We start from the raw sequence: 13,680 nt of genomic DNA, 5'->3' as shown, positions 1-13,680 counted from the left end.
AACTTGATGTCATCACTAAACTCTAAGCTTGCTCTTCATTATTTTCCAGTTGACTGTTCAATAGGTTGAAGATCTTAGAGCCTCTCCTGAACCTCAGGAATGATCTCCTTCCTTTGTTTGGAATGGATTGTTTTCTCTTACTGTCTGTTCCCTATCTTCAAGCCAATTATTTACCCACATAGGACTTCTTCTATGTATACATAGCTCCCTTTAAGCCTTAGGTGATGAATTTTGCCAAAACTGGTTTTGAAATCCAGGTAAACCAGACTGCTCTCATTCAGAGATCTGTCAGAGGACTTCAGCAGACTTATAGAGCAGAGCTTTATTAATCAGAACCTATGCTGTCTCTTCTCAATACATCACATTTCTTCAGGTGTCCACTCATTCTATCCTTTATTATAATATTGAGTAGTTAACATTAAAAGTCTTTAGTTGCCTAGATACCTCAAAACTCTTTAAAGACTGGTGTCATAGGTGACATACTTACCATACACTTTTAGTTAATCCTATTTCATCATGAAGCTTCATGCATGCTTTTGTGGAATTTCTCCTGCATCTTTTCACTAAGCTCTGATATCTTTCCTAGTTACCATTTAAGTGTAGAATAACTTTCCAATTAATAATTGGCAAACAATTTTCTCCTTTGATGCACACCCTCTTGGCCTTTGCAGCATCCCTAAGGTTTACATTGAGGAATATGTTTGAAATTACATCCCAAGCTGTTTGCTCTTTTATTTAACTGTAATATAATATTTAACTATGGAACAGGAGTGCATTAAGTGTTGTCCTGTGATATACAAAATGCAATTAGGACTGTGACATGTCTTTAAAGTATTTTATGTACAAGTCTGTGCATTTCAAAATACTCTTGTGTTCACTGAAATATTTATCTGTTGGGCAGTTGGGATACATGGGACCTGACTGACCTTGTAAACTAAAACTATGTGGTAGCCAGACTGTGGCTTTGTGCCAGATGCCCACACAGCCACTCCATGACTCCCCTCCTCAACTGGGCAGGGAGAAAAAATACAATGAAAGGCTCAGCAGTCAAGATAAGGACAGGGAGAGATCACTCACCAGTTACTGTAATAGGCAAAACAGACTCAGTACTGGGAAATTAGTTTATTTACCAATAAAATAATAAGAAATAAAACCAGATCTTAAAACTACCTTCCAAACACATTCCCCACATGCCTCCCTTCTTCGCAGGCTGAACTTTACTCCTGATTTCTCATCCTCCTCCTCCTCCCCACAATGGTGCAGGGGAACAGGGCTTGGGGCTGTAGTGAGTTCATCACGTTGTCTTTGCTGTTCCTTCCTCCTCAGGGGGAGGAATCCTCACATTCTTCCTCTGCTCCAGCGTTGGGTCCCTTCCATGAGGTGCAGTCCTTCAGGGACAGGCTGCTCCAGTGAGGGCCCCCTGTGGGGTCACAAGTCCTGGCACTAAAGCTGGTCCAGTATGGGTTTCCCACAAGGTCACAGCCTCATTTGGGCATCCACCTACCCAAATGTGATGGTCCCCAAAAGAGTCCTCAGTTGGCTGCAGATGGATCTCGGCTCCACTATGGACCTTCATGGGCTGCAGAGGGACAGCTACCCCACCCCAGGCTGCACCATGGGCTGCAGGGGAATCTCTGCTCCAGTGACCGGAGCACCTCCTCCCCTCCTTCTTCTCTGACCTTGGTGTCAGCAGTGTTGTTTCTCCCACGTGTTGTCATTCCTGTCTCCCACCTGTTGTTGCACAGCAGTTTTTTTATCCTTCTCACATATGTTATCCCCGAGGGACTATCACCATCTCTGATGTGCTCGGCCTTGGCCAGCAGCAGGTCTGCGTTGGAGCTGGCTGGCATTGGCTATGCAGACACAGGGAAAGCTTCTGGCAGCTCTTCACCCCTGTAGTTCCCCTCCTTCCTCCCCTTGCCAGTACCAGAACCTTGCCATGCAAACCCAATACGAGGTGCATAATACCAGGTGGTATAAGATGAAAAATTTAATACAACTGACAAAAATATATGAGTGTTGATGCTGCTTCTTATTCAAAAATGCTAATGTTTGGGACTTTTTCCCTCACTTCTAGAAGTTATGCTTCTTAATGCCTATGAACTCAAAGCTTTAAGAGTAGAACTCAACAATGAATTAATATATGGAAGAATAATACTTCAATTTTATATATTCTGTAATAGAGATCATGATCAGGAAGCCCTAATATCTCCCACATCAGATATTCCTTTTTGATCAGTAAAAGTGTGTGAGGACAGTAGTAAATATTGCATGCTCAAATGCAGTGTTGTTCTTTTCTGAATCCAGGTTTTACAGAATTGAGCTAATGTAGCAATTATATACACTTATTTTAACCATTATAAATATTTATATGTCTTGAGTTATTAGAAAGATTAATATTTCTGATGTAACTGTTTAGGACATGGGACAAGGGAGTTTACAGGAGAAAATGTATGGCTCAACATCTATGGTCAAAGCCAGTTAAGCCACTTCAAACAAGTATTTTTACCCCAGACATAGTACTGTACAGCAATCCCATAAAATATTTATGCAACAATTTATAGGTGTTTAACACCAAACTCTGCTGATATTCCTGCCTGTGTAATCATGCCATGTAGAAGATCAGTAAGAATAATTGATTTTCATGGATCTAATTTTGGAACTAATTACTGTAATCTCTTAGATGGCATTACCTGTTTGATGATGCACGGTGGAGAGTCGATAATGACTTTATAGGTTTAGCTCCACTCTTCAGTCAACTTCGTGTGAGAGCAGGCCAAGCAGGCCAGCAATCTCTGAATCTAGCATTTGTTTAGAGTTTATGGAACAGGCAAGCTCATACTGGAGTTGTCATTGTCGAGGAAGAATCAAAATTACTGTGAATCAGCAAGTTTGGACATTTTGGCTTTATTTGTAGAAAGAGTAAAACATTAAGTAAAAACATGAGGTGCAATGTTAGGTTTAGTCAACTGAGAAGTTCCTAGTGAGAGAAATGCCTAAATAGAGAAATGCCTGGTAGGGAAAACTGTCTAGGTACTGGTACTGTACCTAGACAGCGTTGTGGCAGGATGGATGGGGAAATACTCTCTCAGAAGGCAAGGTCTAAGAAAAAAGGGAAATGTCTTTCAGAATGCAGAATAGATAGTCTCCTTTACATGGAATTGTGTAGAGTGCATGCAAGAGCTTTCGTTATGATTGAGAAAGCAGGGCTTGAAGATGGAATTTCATCAGAACCTACTGTTTTTTAATTCTAACGCATTTGAATGAGAGGATGTTTCACAGAGTGACAGGATGGATCAGGTTGGAAGGGACCACAGTGGGTCATCTGGTCCAACCTCCCTGCTCAAACAGGGTCATCCCTCTCCCCTAGAGCATGTGGGACAGGATTGAGTCCAGACAATTCTTGGATATCTCCAGTAAGAGAGACTCCAAAACCTCTGTGGGCAATCTGCCCCAATTCTCAGGCCCCTGCACCATAAAGAAGTCCTTCCTCATGTTCAGGTGGAACTTCCTGTGCATCAGTTTCTGCCTCTTGTCCTACTTGGCACTTACAAGAGCCTGACTACATCCTCTTAACACTCTCCCTTGAGATGCTTATCAACATTGATAAGACTCCACCTCAGTTCTATTCTCAAGGCTGATCAGGCCCAGTTGCCTCAGCCTTTCCTCATAACAGAGATACTCCAGTCCTGTAATCATCTTTTTCACCCTCTGCTGGACCTGCTCCAGGAGCTCCATGTCTTTCTTGTACTGAGGAGCCCAGAACTGCACACAGGGCTCCAGATGTGGCCTCACCAGGGCTGAGCAGAGGGGCAGGATCACCTCCCTCAATCTGCTTGCAGTGCTATTTTTAATGCACCCCATGGACAGTTTCTTATCCATGAGGACTCTCAGGTCCTTCTCCACAGAGCTGCTTTCCTGCAGTGGGGCTCTAACCTGTCCTGGAGCATAAGGTTATTCTTCTCCAGAGGCAGGATGCTGCATTTTAGGGGAATAGAATACAAGAAAGTAAAGATAGTATAGAAAGTAATCTTACCCCTAAGGAGTTTCAGCAGGGCCAATTATCAAAGGTTAGGAACAGGCCTGACTTTAACAGGCCCCAGCTGCAACCAATGAGAAGAAAAGTGCTATAAAAGAGTGGGGTGGGTGGTTAAAAGGGGAACTGGAGTTGGTTACTTTGTGAAGGAGAAAGAGTCAGTGCTCTGAGGAGATGTCCATGAGAACCACCAAGAAGGTATGAAACTTTTGTGATAGGAGATAGAAGTATGGAACCCCTGCAATAAGGTGACAACACTGCACTTGCCCTCACTGAATTTAAGGCATTTCTTTGTCCATCTCTGTAACCATCTCAAGGTCCTTCTGAAAGTGTTCTGAGGTATTGTTCACTTTCCCAGCTTTGTTTTGTCGCTTCAGAATTAGGTGTGCCATCACTTTTCCATGGATTGAAGTGAGGCTGACTGGCTGGTTATTTCCTGAGTCCTCCTTCTCACCCTTTTTTAAGACTAGGGTGACATTTGCTTTCTTTCAGCCCTCAGGCACCTCTCCTGATCTCCGTGACCTTTCAAAGGTGACTGTTAGCAGCCTTGCTGTGATGTCTGCCTGCTCTCTCAGGATGCATGGATGCATCTCATCAAGGCCTATGGACTTGTGGATGTCAAGTTTGCCCAGGTGTTCTCTGACCAAGTCCTTCCTGACTAAGGGAAGGTCTTCCTCCTGTTGTTCATTTGCCCTTGCCTCCAGGGTCAGAAGTCCCTGAGGGCTGATCTTGTCAGTGAAGATTGATGCAAAGAAGGTATTCAGCAAAGGACCCCCCTTCATTAATAACAGTCCCACATCAACCTTTGGTTTCCTTTTGTTATTGATGTATTTGAAAAAGCCCTTCTTTTCCTTGACATCCTTGGCCAGAATTCATTCCAGATGGGCATTGACTTTACTTGCCTCTTTTCTGTTTACTCTGACATCCTATCTGTATTTAAAGTGGCCTGACCTTGCTTCCATCTCGTGTATAGCTCCCACGTATGCATAAGTAATGACTGCAGTTCTTTTTTCATCCAGCAGGTGTGTTGCTCCCTTTGCCTGATTTCTTGCTTATCAGGATGCATGGCTCTTGAGCCTAGAGGCAGTGATCCTTGAATATTGACCAACTCTCTTAGACATCTCTTCCCTCCAAGGCCTGTTCCTATGGGATTCTTCCAAGAAGGTCCCTGAAGAGGCTAAAGTTAGCCCTTCTGTAGTCCATGGTTGTAATTTTACTTGTTGCCCTGCTTCCTCCTCACCTGTTACTGAACCCCACAATGTCATGGCCACTACAGCCAAGGCTGCACCCACCTTCACATCTCCAGCAAGGCTTTCCCTGTTTGTTTATGAATTGAGCAGCACACTGTTCCTTGTGGGATCTTCCACTACCTGTGGCAGGAAGTTGTCACCAGTGCTTTCCAGGACCTCCCTGGCCTGTTTGTGCTTTGCTGTGTAGCTTTCCAGCAGATGTCAGGGTGGTTGAAGTCCCCCACATGAATAATGGCCTGTGACTTTGAGGCTGCTGCAATTGCCTGTAGAAGGGCTAACCCACTTTGTCCTCCCGGTCAGGCAGCCTGGAGCAAACACCCAGAGTGTCAGCCTCACTCATCTGCCCTTTTGTCCTGACCCATAAGCTGCTGACTGGCTCATCATCCACCCTGAGACAGAGCTCAGTACATTCCAAGTGCTGCCTCACTGAGAGGGCGACTCCAGCACCGTGCCTTCCTGCTCTGTCTCTCCCAAACAGTGTGTAGCCCTTTGTGTCAACATTCCACTGTGGGAGCCATCCCACGGCATCTCTGGGACTGCAGTGAGGTCAAAGCCTTGTGACTGTACACAGAGCTCTTGCTCCTCCTGCTTGTTTCCCCTGCTGCGTGTTGGGGTACAGGCATTTAACAGAGGTATTTAATATTCCAGCAAGAGATACTAAATATCCCTCGGGATACCCCATAGTCCTGTCTAGTGGTTGTCCTTTTGTCTGCTTGTGCTTAATTGAAGTATCCCCTCTTCAGCCTCCTTTTGCTAACTAGATTGGTTACTATAGTTCTCCCCTTTTCGTAAACCTCTGGCAAGTCTGGGCCTGTCCCTGTTCCTGTCTCCCTTATTGTTGGTCAGCTGGTAAATATCAGATTCCTGTCTGCCCAAGGAGATGTGTGTGGGTGTCAGGGACCAAAGGAAAAATGAACTTTTATGCAAGAAAAAGGAAATAACACTTGAGATAAACTCTGTTACTTCTGTGTTGAAATTGACACAGGAACAGGCAAGAAGCAGGATCATAGAAAAGACAAAGAAGGTTTTATTCAAAGGAATTGTGCGGTTTTTATAGAGTGATACGATGGGTTTTATTTGATTGGTTAACTAACATCTTTGTCTTCCTGTTCTTCTCAAAGACAGTGTGAAAAAGTAGAAAAACACTACCTGCAAATTGCTTATACTTAACAAGGTATCACATTTTTCTAACTCTTTAAAATTTCTGACAAGCTGCTGTGAGAAGCGCTTGCGGTTTCTCTTTCTCTATTCCATAGCATCTACGAAACTCCTCTTGAGCTCATCAGAAACTCTGTTCCCAGGAACTTGGGCTGTCTGATGAGCTCCTGTTTTTAACTAACACCCTTAGAAAATTATTTTTCTTGCCTGAATAACAACCCAAGTGTAACAGTGATTTTGTTATCAAATTTTCAAAGAAATGACTGACCTGAATTCCTTCCAGGATGGAAAATTACTATGACTTAAGCAGGCTCTCTTGCAACCCTATAAACCTCAGTCCTGACTGAGACCCTGTCTCCAGGTCCACAGCAGGCTGCAATCTGCATCCTCCTTCTGATTGGGGCTCTCAGGGCCAGTGAGCTCTCAAATTTGCTAAACTTGGGGCACTGACAGACCTTGGGTGATATCCCCACTGCTTGAGGTTCAACCCTTCGCCCCTTGAAAAGGTGCAATGACATTAAACATGAGCTGAACTCAAGGGGAATTTTTCACAGGTCCACACGCCTTTAGGTCTATGTGCCTGCAAGTCTGAACATGCCATAGAAAATTTATCATGAATATTGGTCTCTTAGATTCTTAAATATATTAGATTAGTAAGTAAGTTAGGCCTGTGAGTTACTGTCATGCTTGTAGTAAATTCTGTAGAATCTTTTGTTAAATTGTTTGAATTAGGCTATAAATTAAGTGCTGTTAAGTTTAAGTGCAGTTTAAACCTTTAGGCCTAAACCATTGGTACTTCTGGGACTAAGTGTGGCAAAGGGGTCCACTCTGAACCTTGTGACTCAATAGGTGGGTCTCCTTCATTCCTTTTTATCCTTATCCTTTCCTGTTCTTACCCTTTTTCCATTCCCAGCCTCCATGTAAGTCACTTTTAGTAGATTTTAGATCTAGATTGATTTTAGATTTTAGGCCAATATTTCTCTGTGTGCTTTAACCATCTAGCTAGCAGTAGGGCAAGCCTTTAAACAAATTTTGTCACACTTTCACTTTAATATTAAACCTGCTTTTGCTGGTACCTTTTAGCTGGTGATTCTTTGAGCTGCCTGAGACAGTTGTTTGTGACAGGTGGAGAGCAAGAATAATGGGAAGACTCATTGTCCTCCCTGTTCCCTCTCCCACCCCAGCTTCCTCATAAAGACCAGGTAAATTCATACTACGGGTGGAACCACTCTGTGTACAGTTCATTTCCTTGGATCGCTGCTGCCCTCTTCTGCCGGCTTCCCAAGGCTGCTGTGGCACGGGGAGTTTTTGTATTGCACCAAAGGCTTTGTGTCTGTAGTGATCTTATGGGAGGTTGTGGGGTGAAATGCAGCGACTTCATAGGGCTGGGCTCCATAAAGGATTAGTTTTATTCAGGACAGTGCTGTCATATGTGGCTGGTACCCTTTTGTACTTACTTCACGGAGTTGACACTGATGTGGACTGCTTGTGCTGTGAGAAGAGCCTGTCAGCATTGAAAAAGCAGACGCTGTCCTGGCCATGTTTCTGCAAAATGGACTTGGGCCAGCATGACTGGCAGTGCTGCAGCATGCCTGTGTTGAGCATTTGAGCTGGTGCAGACCTGTGAGTCCGTGTAATGCCTCAGAAATGTGGGGCTTGAAACCTGGCTTTCTGATGCAACTCCTCTGGGGTAGAGCAATTTCCACTGCATAGCTTCTGTAATTAAGTTTATTAAGAATTCTGACACCCTGACATATGGTTGTATTGTATTATGAGGCATGGGGAAAGTGCTAGACAGAGTCCTGAGGATGTAGGAGGAATCGAAGCATGCCAGCTAAGTCCAGAGGAGAGCCACAAAGATGATTAGAGAGATGGAACACCTCTTTTATGAAGACAGGCTGGGAGAATTGGGGTTGTTCTACCTGGTAAGGGTTCCAGGGAGGCTTTAGAGCAGCCTTCCAGTACCCAAAGGGGACTACAGGACAGCTGGAGCAGTTTTTATAAGGGCTTGTAATGATAGAGCAAGGGGGGATTGCTTCAAACTGAGAGAGGGCAGGTTTAGATTAGATATTAGAAATTCTTTACTGTAAGGGTGATGGGGAACTGGCACAGGCTGCCCAGAGAAGGTGTGGAGGCCCCATATCTGGAGGTGTTCAAGGCCAGACTGGGTGGAGCCCTGAGCAACCTGCTCTAGTGGAAGGTGTCCCTGCCCACAGCAAGGGGATTGGAACTAAATGATTCTTAAGGTCCCTTCCAACCCAAACCATTCTGCAATTTTATGATTTCAGGGCATACTAAGATGTAGCTCTACAATTTCATTTCCATGGCAGCTGACACTATTCCCAGGCCTGTCTGCATGGTTTCTGCCCAGGCCTGTGCTCTTGAGGGTGCCTGGCTGGTGGGCTCCTCGGCTCTCCTCGGTGTGGCTGTATTCCACCAGGCTGTGGGAACCCAATGTGTGCTCCCAGAGGGTTTTTGACAGAGCTGGGGTAACCACCATCTTCCAGAGGGGGAATGAGTGGCAGTTCCAAGCACATGGACAGGCATTCCACTTCCAAACTCAGGTGTGTCTATTATGCTGTATTTATTTTGGTAATCTGTGCATTTGTTCTGTTGAGTATCGACAATTATGGATTTTTTTCTCTTTGCCTCAGTAAGAGTTATTGGACTAAGATTTGCATTGGCAGGTTGATAGGCTTGGCATGAATGAAGAGAAGCTCTTAATTACAGTGATGTAGTGGCAGGCACTTCTGTGCACTGACCAAGAGCAAACATCCCTCCCAATGGTTGAGAGCATCCAGAAGTCAGTCAGGAGGCAAATGAATCAGGTAGTGGTGTCTGCTTCTCAAGACTGTGGTGTACAAGACTGTCATCTTGTGTACTCCTGGGTTGTTAACCAATTACTGATTATGAAGATGTGGAGGAACTTCTCTGAGAATGTTTACACACAGGCAAAATTCAGCTTTTTTGCTGTGCTGGCTGAAATGTATCAATTGTGCCAATCCAAGGATGTCTTTCTAGGAGCAGCTAAATTCTTTCTAATCAACTTGCATATGGGAAAAATTTAAAAAGAAAGTCAGTCTCAGATACTGTGTGTGTGTGTAACTATACATATTGAAGTTATAGTTTCTTACATTCTTTAAGTTTACCTTTTCTGGGAGGATGGGGATATGAAATTGGGGATTGAGGGGTGGTGTCACAGATGAAGTGATTAGAAGTATTTGGCAGTGAGAGGAGGGTGAAGGATTTCTCAGAGCAAGCCCTGTAGCCTACAAAGGCTATGTACGCTACAAGGGCAGTGCGTGCTGCCCTGCCATGGTGTGCCTGGCTAATGAAACAAACCATCTTTCATCGTGGCTACACAAATAGCAGAAGATTCACTTGCACATTCACTGTGGCATGGAATTGCTCAGCATTCCCTCTGTGTCATGTAAAAACACATTGCATGGACAGGGACACCTGCCCCAGAACAACACACAGCACGTGCACCTTTCCAAGCAAAAGCACGCATGCACACACACATGTAGCCTGTGCAATAGGCTTGCCTCCTGAGAAGACAGGAAAATAAAATTTTGTTGCAAGTCTGACTCAGTAGGAAATAGAAACAGAGCACATTATATTTTCTTTATTGCTGGACTTTTTTTTCCCAGTAAGTAGGCATGATTCCTTAAAGGCTGAGGTTTTTAACAACAGTAAGGTTTTTCAGGTCTCTTTTTTTTCTTTTTTTTTTTTTTTTTTTAATCTGTGGACAAAAAGATACCTTTGAACAAAGTTTTGCCTTATATTACAGTATTTCTGTACAAAAATAAAGGTCCAAAATCAAATTATTATTATCTGATATTCCCCAATTTATTTACAGGGTACTGTCAAGAACCTTCATCAGGCAACCAGGTAAAATATTAAAATATTAAAGCAGTTGCATTGTATAACGTTGCCTTCTCTAGTCAACTCTGAAGGGCTCTGGCCTTTGGCAGTCAGTCTGGGTTAAGGAGTCCAGCCAGAAGTATAAAACATGATGTCTTTCAAAGAAAAAATTTAATATTAAAAACTTAAGATGACAATATGGAGAACTGAACTGATAACGGTATTTCCATATTAGGGTATTCTATAAATATTCTCAGCTACATCTCTCTTTATCATACAGCAGATACAGAATGCAGACTTGTGCTACTTATATGGTAATACATATTTGCAAAAGTAAAATCAGTGTATGAAAATTTTGGAATTTACTTGTTAATAAAACTGCTTAAAAAGTAACCATACAATTGTAACAACTAAACTCTGAACTATTAAAATGTACAGAAAGACTGTTTACACCATTGCACATACTTATTCCCTTTGCTTCAAAAGACTTGTGAAACACAGAATAAAATTTGTCAAGTTTTACTGACAGCTCTAATATGCATGCACGGTGTGCACATCCATGGAAGCAAGGGGAAACAAAGTGTTGGTGTCCATCAGGAAAGCTGCCAGCAGCACTCCAAAAAAATATACCTTGCTCTTCTTCCCTCCCCCTTCCCACCTGTATACAGGCCAATAGATTAGTGCAGAATGGATGAGTATAACTTTGTTTTCAGTGTTCTGAAAGGACAAAGGAAATCCTCTTGACTTTTATCGGCAATTTTAGGTCAATACAAGTTAGGCTTAATATTGTAAGGCACTTATTACTGCTTGCATTGCAGTGGATCCAGTCTTAAGGCATTTGTTATATCAACTGAAGGTAATAATGCTTTGGAAAGTTTTGAATGAGCCAGCAGTTCTAGGTATGTGACTATTTCAGCTGATTTTCCCCTGCCGCCCTGTGGTCTTTCTAAAACATTGTTTGAAGATATTTTCCGTTGAAACTCCGGTTCTTGGTTAGCTTGTCAACAAAGGTGATCGATGTCCCCAGGTCGTTCTGAGGCCAAGGAGTGATATACTCTATTTAGGGTGCAGTAGAACTGGTTTTGTTTTCACCTGGAGCTGCCCTGACTTCCATGACTACTCACGGATCGAGAGGTGCTGTAGCGTTTCTTCACGATCATACTGATGTAAGCTTTCATCAGCTTTGCGATGTCAACCACCTGCCAAGAGCAAGAAGAGCACAGTTCTCAGTGAGGTAACAGTATATGAATGAATTTCTTTGGACACTAACAATATAAAACTGTCAAGCTTTCAACAAAACCCTTTTGCAGCTAAACAAAAACATTCAGGACTTCTCTCTGTCTCATTCTGTCTTCCCTTTAGCTTTACAGAGATCTCGAACAAATCTCTAATATTTGCAGCCATTACTTGAATTACTAAATGGCCTGGCTATCGGGACAGGAAGACCCCAATAACAAAACTGCCTTGCTCTTACCTCACTAGTTTCAAAAAGCAGTTCTCTTTCATCCACCACGATCTTGTAGGTGTTGGCAAGCGGAGCACCAAATGACAAGATATGTTCATACTGGAACACCTCCAGAGGCCTTCCTTCCCCACGCTTGTAGACAGAAACTGCATCAGCACTGACTCCAAGCCACAGCTCCTGTGGGAATCCCCCTTCTTTACACTAGAGGAAAAAAAGTAAATTAACAGCAAGGGGAACAGTGGGAGCCACACAACACTTACTGTTGATGTTTTTGTCTCTTACCATTTGTTAAAAGTGCATATTGCTTGTTCCATTTTAAATGTAGCCTTTTATAGTTGTTGGCAACCTGTCAGAATAGCATTCTGTCCCTCTATTTTACAGTTAACTGGTGGATTTAAATAGCTACAGTGCCCGCTAAAGGGAATAGGCTTTTAATAGCTCAAAGTTTATTACATCAGCTGTCTGAGCATTGTGATACTGTATTTATGGTTTCACTGCTCAGGAAAGAAATCATCACCTATACAGTGTAAGCTGCAGTTTGAATGTTCATATGGTCTTACCTCTACGTCAAAGAGTGTTGAACCATAGCCAGGCCATTCCTTAATCAAAGCCATGTACTTTGCCATGGCCTGCTCCTGATTCATCCTCTGGAGTTTTTTCCATTTGTCAATAATACTAGTCCTGGAAGCTGAGATTTCCTCTTTGACCCACATGTCTAACATCTGATCCTCCTCAACCTTCTGTTTGCTGACAGAGCCACTTCGGAAACTCCTGCGCAGTGTTCCTTCAAGAAAGCTGGCTCGTTTCTTCTCGGCCTTCTCTGGTGCAGTAAATGTTTTGGTTGACTGAGTAATCCTAGACTTCAGCTTCTGCAAGGGATACACTTCCTCCAGCTCTGGTATGGTGGTGTGCACAGTGTAATCTCCCTGAAGGTACTGAAGGCGCAGAGCTGCCAGGACCTGGAGGGTTTCCTCAGGAGCAGGGTAATGTCCTTTAATCACTGCTTCATGAGCCTATCAAGGGGAAAAAAAGGTAGCTTTTTATAAAGCAGCCTTTGAAAGAAATATGAGAAACAAGGGGAGCAGATTTACTCCCAGGGCAACCCAGGACCTGAAATAAATGATCCATTAAATAAATCAAATGGGGTAAATCTCTTGGCAAATTTAAGCTGGATAAGATTGGGTTTACCAGAAAAACTGCAAGGCAACTGAGGAACTTGCTAAATGGAATTATTTTTACTAGGACAGCTTTTAGTGAACTCCCATATCTAAGAGTAACTGAACAATGAAAAAGGAAAATAAAATGTAAAGGGGAGAAAACAGGATCTAAACATCTGATTGAGGAGAAGCCATCTATGTTCAAGGGCATTAGGAGGAAATGGGTCCTACAGTTTTGTTTACTGCTATCAATAATCCGGCTGTGAAAAATGATGTTTCCAGCCAAAGAAGCCAAGCTCTAGGAGAGCTTTGTAATTTTACTGAGGGGAAACAATACATCTTCAATGGATCCCAAATCAAGTTGGTACAACATCTACATATTAGAGTGCTCTGTAGCATTGGGGATGAGATTCTGAACCAAAAAGACTATTTCAAAATCCCAGCTCTCTGCACACTCATTCAAACTTGTGAAAATGTGGACAGCTAGGTGTTTTCTTTCATATGACAGTAGTAGAGGAAATAAACACCCATCGTGTCTGGAGATCCAGGAACTGCAAGTTTAGTAAACACACAGCTAAGTAACAACTAGTTTGTTTAGGTGTACAAAATGTGCCTTTAAACATGCAAAATGGTTCACCTGAGCTTGTACACATGCAGAAGAAGGAGCTGTCTTTTAGAAATGGAAGGACAGTATTTTAATGAGGAAGAACTAAGAGATTTCCTTCAGTGCCTTATGATCATTAAAGGATT

General features: G+C 43.0%; 1 protein-coding gene across 1 annotated transcript in view; it reads right to left on the bottom strand.

Annotated features, from left to right (window-relative positions):
• Positions 1-10,124: 10,124 nt before the first annotated feature.
• MYO10 (myosin X) overlaps positions 10,125-13,680 on the bottom strand; it is a 163,662-nt gene continuing 160,106 nt past the window's right edge. The window contains exons 39-41 of the mRNA XM_059468754.1: positions 12,334-12,786; positions 11,783-11,974; positions 10,125-11,507 (exon numbers count right to left, since the gene is read on the bottom strand). Of these exons, the coding sequence (XP_059324737.1) occupies positions 11,397-11,507; positions 11,783-11,974; positions 12,334-12,786 (756 nt within the window). The 3' untranslated portion in view covers positions 10,125-11,396. The remainder of the gene's footprint in view (positions 11,508-11,782; positions 11,975-12,333; positions 12,787-13,680) is intronic.

Source organism: Ammospiza nelsoni, chromosome 1 (genome assembly GCF_027579445.1).
Source record: "Ammospiza nelsoni isolate bAmmNel1 chromosome 1, bAmmNel1.pri, whole genome shotgun sequence".
Lineage (NCBI taxonomy): Eukaryota > Metazoa > Chordata > Aves > Passeriformes > Passerellidae > Ammospiza > Ammospiza nelsoni.
The sequence above is the reverse complement of the archived record's forward strand: the minus strand, read 5'-3'. Positions and strand labels throughout refer to the sequence as shown.